This window comes from Otolemur garnettii, unplaced genomic scaffold, assembly GCF_000181295.1.
Source record: "Otolemur garnettii isolate 467f Iridium unplaced genomic scaffold, OtoGar3 scaffold00074, whole genome shotgun sequence".
NCBI classification, from domain to species: Eukaryota; Metazoa; Chordata; class Mammalia; order Primates; family Galagidae; genus Otolemur; species Otolemur garnettii.
The window spans coordinates 704,366-711,898 of record NW_003852469.1 but is presented as its reverse complement, the minus strand read 5'-3'; the positions used below and the strand labels follow the sequence as shown (position 1 = coordinate 711,898).

The window sequence follows — 7,533 nt, the reverse complement described above, 5'->3', positions numbered from 1 at the left end:
TACTATGAGAAGGCCCAGCTAGAGGACATCAAAGGTGCAAAGAACTTCTGGTTGAAGGACTCCAGCAGGCTGCGGGGGAACCACTGTGGGTGTCATCCAGGCGAACTCCCTGACCTCACACCTGACAGGGGGACACTCTTAGCATCAAACCCGAAACTCTGTGCCTGGCCTACCCAGCTGGCTTCCCCCTTTGGACGAAAACCAAACAATTATTGACAAGTTAGCAACATGTTAGTAACAGTCTTATTCAACTAAAACTAGTTGTTTAGGTCAGGCACAGGGTCTCAGAGGAGACTCAGCACAGGCTTCCGGGCTCCCTGGATTGTCTTTCTGGAGAGAGCAACACGGTGATGTAGCTGACACCATCAGAACCCACCAGGAGGCTGGGGCTGCACCTCTCCAGGAGGACTCAGTCATGGGAAACCCGCCCAGGACCTGCCTGGTTCAGTCACCAGTGGTCTCCTAGAAACGTCCCCAGGGGATGTGGAGAGACGGCAAAGGGCCCTTTGGAGGGTGTGACTGGTGCACATGGCGGGGGAGGCGATGGGGGCACCTGTGCTCCCCCCTGCAGGCTACGCTAGTGTGCACCTGTTACATACCCCAGTGCATGCTGGAGGTGATGCACACAGCCTCATAGTGCCAGGGTGGAAGACCAACGGCAGCCTAAGCTGCGGGGTCTCCAGGCACCAGTCGCTGGCTAGGGAGCCTGTGTCCCTGAATGCCACTTTGTTATGCCTTTAGATTTTATTTTCCTGGGGGACTCCTTGCAAGGCTGCTGAGTCACCTACTCAGGGTGAACTTTAGCCTGTGCTTAGAGGACAGCAGCAGCATGGGAGAGAGGCACATCTGACGTGTCCAGTCTCCCCAGGGCCCGTGGAGGGGAGCCTTCTGCAAGAATGATAGCTTTGGGAGCCCCCCTTTGGGAATCCCAGTTCATAGCACCAGTGATTCCAGGAAACAGAAATGTGGGCCACTGAGGGATGGGTCGCTCTTGGACAAGGTTCTCTTTATCATCCCGTGGGAGTGGCCCTTTGGCAGAACTCTTTGGGCAGGAAACAGGAGCTAGCTTGGGAGGCTCTGGGGCCACAATTGGGGCCCCCCAGGTAACACCATTCCAGAGGAGCTGCCTCCCCCCAGCCGCCCGTGCAGGAAGCCTTGCCTCTGGAGGACCCTCCGGGGTACCTTGGCCCAGGCTCCCTCCCAGCCCGGCCTTCCCAGGGCTTCTCAGCAGAGAGAGAACCTCCGGGAGTTGATGTTCATCTTGGTGACACCAATGAGCTTGAGAGGTGCGGAGAGGCTGAAGGAGGCAGCCAGGGGCGAGTCGCAGAAGAGGTCGGCCAGCTCGTCCCGCTCCTCCAGCTCGTAGGTGGCGTCGTTGAGCATTCTCCTGTGCAGGCGGCAGGTGTGCTCGATCTTCAGCTTGTTGATGTCACCACGCAGGCGCATGAGCTGTCGGGCCAGCTGCTGGTCCTGCAGCCGCATCTCCGTCTGGAAGGCAGGGGAGGGGGCGTGAGCACGTAGACAGACCCCTGGGCAGGAGTCCTAACCAACGGCCTGGTGGCCGATGGAGAGACTCTCATCTGTCACCCTGGGTAGAGTACTGTGGCGTCATAGCTCCCAGTAATCTCAAGCTCCTGGGCTTCAGCAATCCTTTTGCTACAGCCTCCTGAGTAGCAGGGTTCCCATGCACCCACTTTGGGCAAGTTTCTTAACCTCAGTTTTCTCATATGCAAAATGGGGCTAGCAATCGTGCCCACCTGGAAAGTTCACTGTGGATATTAAATGGTGAGATGTGTATAAATGCACGTGACACAGGTCTCCACCATTCCAGGAGCCCGCAAAGCGTTCAGGGCCCTAAAGCTGCTGGGCCTCCTGCTTCTCCCTTTACGACACCCTGCCAAGAAGGGATTTCTTATCCCCATCTTCCGAGAATAAAACTGAGGAAGATTAGTTAATTGGTTTTCCTAAAGTCACACAACTAGGATGTAGGAGAACTCTGATAAATTTCATGCTTTTCCCACTGCACTCGTGACCAATTAATGGGCCAGTCACATTAGGGTCACCCTGCAGTACCGTCCAGATTTATGGGATCTGAATTCCAAAGAAGACTTGGGGCAGTGGTGGGGTGGGGTGGTGCAGTTCCTGCCTTGGCCACTCTCGTATCCAGCAGGTACTTCCAGAGACTGAAGTCCTGATTTATATCTTATTCTAGGAGACTTGATGCCTTTTTAACCTGTAGACTTGCTACAAGCTGAAGACTGTGTAGCAATTACACTGGCAAGACAGAGTGGAGCCTGGCACTCCTCTTTCTTTGCTCTTTTATTTTTATAATCCTTTTTTTCCTTGATTATACTTAACATATTCCTATGTTAGAATTTTTAGAAACTGCAGAAAAGTCAAAAGAATAATGTTATCACTCAGAAATAAAGATAAAGATCACTGAAGTTTGGTGTATTTCCTTTGCTGGTACCTTGGTTTATAAATTCTGTAATTACCCCTAAGAGGCCAGTATCTCTCCCAGGTGAAGAGGAATCTTCTTGGAGAAGGCTGCTGGTGCCAACAGGCTGATGCCCCAAGCTATGCTGAGAAGACTTGGCCTTGGGCAAGCACATGCTTGGCCTAGCACTTGGAATCCAGCCAGCACTTGCTGAGAGGCTCTACTCATCCTAACCCTCATCACCAAACTGTTGGGCTGACACTGCTGAAAGGTTACTGTGAGGCATGGCTGGCAACTTACTGTGCCTTTTACAAGCATCATGTCTGAACTCTGCAGGGTTTAAGCACAGGCTTTTTGATAGCCATGGCCCTGCTGACAGGTACATATGATGTGTCTAAAGCAAAGGAAAGAGATCGGGTCTAGAGCTAAGTGATGTGGGTCCCATTTAGCCAGATCCTTGCCCAGGATCTTGAGCAAGTCATTTGGCCTCTCTATCACCGAGGCCTATAATCTTTCCAAGCCTCACTCATCTGTAAAATGGGAATAACAAATACTTCCAGCTACTGTATGTGAAGGGACTTTGGGAACTGTATGATGCTCTGTAGATGGGAGACATTGCATTTCTCACCTCTGTCCCTATTGGAAGATGCTTGATGCCATTTGCCATACCATTCCGTCAACATGGATAACACTGGACTGGCTGCAGGGGACTGTGCCTGGACACACCAGAGTCATGTCCTTGCCAAGCAGGCAGTACAGGCAAGAGAGGGTTAACGGGGAGGACTCCTGGCTTGGAGAGGAGGCCACAGTGGGGCAGCTGAGTCCTGTTCTACAGGCCTCCTGCTCAGCAAACCCTAAATTATTAAAACTTGTCAGGTTTCTTTCCCCTTTTGCTAACAACCATAAACACCTTCTTAGGGCCTCTGTCTGCCGGGATCAAACACCTGCCTGAAACTAAAGAAAAACTTATCTGTCAGCACCTGGGGAGTCTCACCACTAAGCCAGCCCATCGGGAAGCCAGAATGTTTTGTTTTCAGATCTGGACCTGCACAGACCAAGAGGAAGACTTTCTAGTCCCTTTTCTTTCTCTTCCAGATTGGCAAAGGGAACTTCAGGTGTGACAGAAGCGAGGACACAGAAAGGCTGGTCCCTTTCCCTGAGCCCAGGCGGGGCTGGCTGAGTGACCCCCTGACTTGACTGAAGCCCAGGGAGAGGCCTCTGTGAAATGTTCTGAATTCCGCGCTCAGCTGGAGAGAAGAGAATCCCACAGCTCTGGGGTGGAGGCCCTTCTAGCTTGTGCCTTCTCACACCGTCCTGAAGCATCATCCCACTTCCCCCAGGCCACCTACTGAGGCCTCCTGGAGGGTAGAAAGCTGGAAGCTGTGTCTTCCTGGCAACCCCAGCAGCCTGGAACCAGCAGACTTGCACAACCACCTCTTCATCCAGCCCTGAGTCCTGTCCAGGGAGCAGCAAGATTGGATCTCAGCCTAGAGTGGTCAGGTGGCCCGAAGCCACCTAGTACAGAGGCGGGCAGCCTGCCTGACACAGCCAGCTGATGAGACATTCTCTAAATCCACTCGTGATCCAAGGTCAGGCCTTCTTAGCTGGAGGAGTCACCCCAACAGGCTTTGAGGATCTCCATTTTCCTTGTATCCCCAAGACACTCGCTGAGGGAAATCCAATCTGCTTGCAGGTCCCCAGGGGCATCAGGAGTGGTTGTCTTTTCCTTGGAAGCTAAGAGGGACAGCTGACCTCTGACGGAGCTGTTAGGATCCTTCCTTGCCTTAGAAATCAGTCAAGATCAGGCAGCCATCCCTGCTCCGGGCATCTTTGCTGGTTTTATCCAGGTGGGGCAGCCAGAGGTGCTTCCAGACCCAGCACTGTCTCTGAGGAGGGGTTGGCACCCACCTCCTTGGTTATGCCAACAGCTCCCAGGAGCGCTGCTAGATGGTCAGGGCCTGCCATCCCCTGAGGTCAAAACTCCCAGTAAGTTGGGTATTCAGTTTCATGTAGGGAAAACACACACAACTGACCAAATTACAGATTTCTGGTGTTTTCTTGGCCACATAAGAAAAGACAACATTTGCATTTCAGCCTAACAGATCAACATGGAGGCCTGTCCAGGTGCACAGAAAAGTTGACTGTGGGCTTACAACACAGTAAACCACTTTCATCTTGTTAAAAGTAAGTTAATTTTTAGAGGCGCCTTCAATGAGCTAACAGATGCCGGACGGATTAGGAATGGCATTAAGGTTAATGCTTTGACTGAGACATAAAAACATGAGAATGTGTTTGTTGTCCAAATGCTGAACTGTCTGTTCTCAATCCAATCAAAGGGTTTGCAAGTTGCCTTTGTTACTGTCTAGTCCCTGTACCAGGCAGGACCACATGTCTGCCCGCCCATCAGTCTGTGTTGGGCTATGCCGGCCCTCCGAGATGCAACCTTCTCAACAACGATGTGGTCCTTGGACCACTCAGTTTGGGATGCTGTGAAGATAGCCTCTGGCAGCCGAATCTGTCCTGACAGTGAATGCCCTGCTGCTGCCTCTGGAGCAGGCTCTACATGTCGCCCACAGCTGCCCCTTAGCTCCTTACCTTCCTCCCTCTGGCCAGCACACTCTGGCTGGGCCACCTCTGCTAGTGGTCTGATAAGAGATGTGAGCACGACCCCAGATCCCAGGCAGGGGTTTCCAGCCCAGGCTGCACACTGGAGTAGATGGGAGGTTTAGGATCCCTGGTGTCACCTCCAGACATTTATTTGCTCCATCTGGGGTATGGCCATGGCTTTGGGGGCATTGCAAGCTCCTCAGGGTGTTCTAATATGCAGCCAGGAGTGGGGGACACTGTCTGTGAAGGATGCCTGGGACAAGTGCTAGAGGACTCCCTGCTGATTATACAGAGGAGGGTTCCTTCCCTCATCCCCACTGCAAAGGGGGTTAGGGCGGTGCTAACTTACTGGAGAATAGAAGCCTCTGCTCCCAGAAGCAATGGAATCTCAAATGAACCCCAAAACAAGTGGCATCCTTGATTAATGGGAATGCTTTTTGTTCCTCCTTAGGAAAACAAACCACAGCAGCTTAGCCTCAGGAATTCAGAGAGCAGCTGCACCTCTTTCCTACCCCCCACAAGCATCCATTGGTGACTGAGCACCCCAGAGGTGCAGCACGAGCCCACAGGTGCCCTGTCTTCTCTGAGAGCCCCCAGATGCACACGTGCCAGGTACCATCCCAGACAGAGCAGCATGGCAAGCTTGGGGAAGTGTTCTCAACATCGAGGATTAAAGCCAGAAAGGGCGTCCAATTAATCAGAGATCCGAGTCCCCGAGCCCCTTCCCACCTGGAACCCCAGGCGTTTCTTTCGGCTCAGGAGGAATTCCAGGCCCCTGTGAGGATTTGTTTTCCAGGATCCTCTGCCTCACCTGCTGGCCCAAGAGGGATGCTGGCTCACCTGTGGCTGGGGTGGCCTGGCTCTGCAGGTGTCACCTGGGCCTCAGGTGATGGGTAGGACAGGGGTTGACCCCTATAGCTTTGTGCCTGACTCTCCTGAGAAGCCACCATGCCAGTACCAGACACCAGCGATTCTCCACAAGGGGTAGGAGAGACCAGGCCCTCAGCTCTGTGCCCCCGCCTGCTTTCTCAGGCTGAGTCACCCCACATGGGTAGAGGTGGCCCTGATGGGAACCTGCTTTGCCCGTGGGCAGAAAAACAGTGGAGCTGCTGTCCTGGCTCAAACACAACACGCACTTTGCTCACGACTGCTCTGCCTGGAACACCGTCCCAGCCCTGGCCCCTGGGCAGACTCCTCCTCAGCCACGCAGGGCAGGGCACGTCTGGCTGTCTCTGGGTCTCTGGGAAGCTCCCGCACACCACTTATTAGTATACACAGAGCACTTTCCACGCTGGGCACCCCACCTACACACAGTGGTGTCCTGTATAGCCCTGCCCTGGGCCAGCGCCAGCACACTGGACATTCACTGGCAGGCAACTGGGGCCATGGCAGGGTGGGAAGGTTCACTCTGGGAGTTGCCCTAGAAAGTCAGGGGTGCGGGGAGTGGTGTCAGGGAAGGGCAGGAACACCTTAACATGGGCTCAGGTTCTCCTGCACAGAACGTCTTCCCCCATTAGGACCTGTGATCAGGGACCGATGGACATGTGGAAAATGAGGTCTGCCCTTCATCCCACAGGAGATCACAGGTGTGCACTTGTGGGGGGCTAGAAACGGTGGCACAGGTGGTGGAGGGGAGACATGGAGAGAGAGGGACGGAGACAGAGAGACAGACACAGAGACTGAGACAGAAACAGAGAGATTGACATCTTCTCTTTCCTGGGGACTCGGGGGCAGCCACTCACCAGTTCCTTCCTGAGCCAGGCTAGAGCCTCGTCGATGCTCTGGAAACCGTCCAGCTTGCCCAGGGTGAGGGCCCCAGCACCGGGGCTGCTGCTCCTGGCAGGTGGGGGATGCTGCCTGGGTTCTCTTGGGGGAAGCAGGAGTTCCTCCCCACCACACTGCCCCGGCTCCAAGCTCCCCTCCTGCTCCTCAGCAGTAGCTGATCTCGGGAAGGGCCACGTCTGCCCCTCCAGCCTGGCCTGCCATTCCAGGTAGGAGGGTCTGCGCGTCTCCAGTCGCAGTTTCTCAGTGAGGGCCTTCAGGCTCCGCAGGTGGTCGTCAGGGGGAGCTGCCGCTGCTGCTGGCCCCTCTTCACTGCCCACCTCCTCTACCTGGATCCGCGGCACAGACATTCTAAGGTCTGCCTGGGCAGCCAGACGCGGGAGGGGCTGGGGAGCAGCGTGGCAGCCTCGGTGGGTGGTGAGGGCGGGTCCTGCCCTGGAAGGGCCTCATCCAGGTGGGGCCGTGGCTCCCAGGGGCATCACTGGAATGGGAGCTGATCTTGGCTCCCAAGATCTGGCTCCCAATATCTGGCTCCTCTTGGCACAGGGCCGAGAGGGATGGTGCAGTGAGTGGCAGAGAGCCCCTGTCGGGGCGACTGCTTGGGGTTCAGGTCTGTGGCTGGCCCCGGGATCCTGTAGGTGACGTGCTTCACAGAGGCAGGCGCAGGCAGGCGGCAGCAGGAAGCTGGGGACAGCCCTTGCCAGGAA

The 7,533-nt window shown here is 54.9% G+C and overlaps 1 protein-coding gene across 1 annotated transcript; it reads right to left on the bottom strand.

Annotated features, from left to right (window-relative positions):
- Positions 1-1,224: 1,224 nt before the first annotated feature.
- FAM167A (family with sequence similarity 167 member A) lies at positions 1,225-7,176 on the bottom strand. Its single transcript, XM_003793924.1, has 2 exons — positions 6,787-7,176; positions 1,225-1,488 (listed from the first exon to the last, which is right to left on the bottom strand). Exons 1-2 carry the CDS (start codon positions 7,174-7,176, stop codon positions 1,225-1,227), a joined length of 654 nt encoding a protein of 217 aa, XP_003793972.1.
- Between the last annotated feature and the right edge of the window lie 357 nt (positions 7,177-7,533).

Coding starts and splice junctions, on each gene's coding strand:
- FAM167A (XM_003793924.1), bottom strand. CDS start 7,176: ATGTCTGTGCCGCGGATCCAGGTAGAGGAGGTGGGCAGTGAAGAGGGG. Junction 1,489..6,786: donor CCTGGCTCAGGAAGGAACTG/GTGAGTGGCTGC, acceptor CCTGCCTTCCAG/ACGGAGATGCGGCTGCAGGA.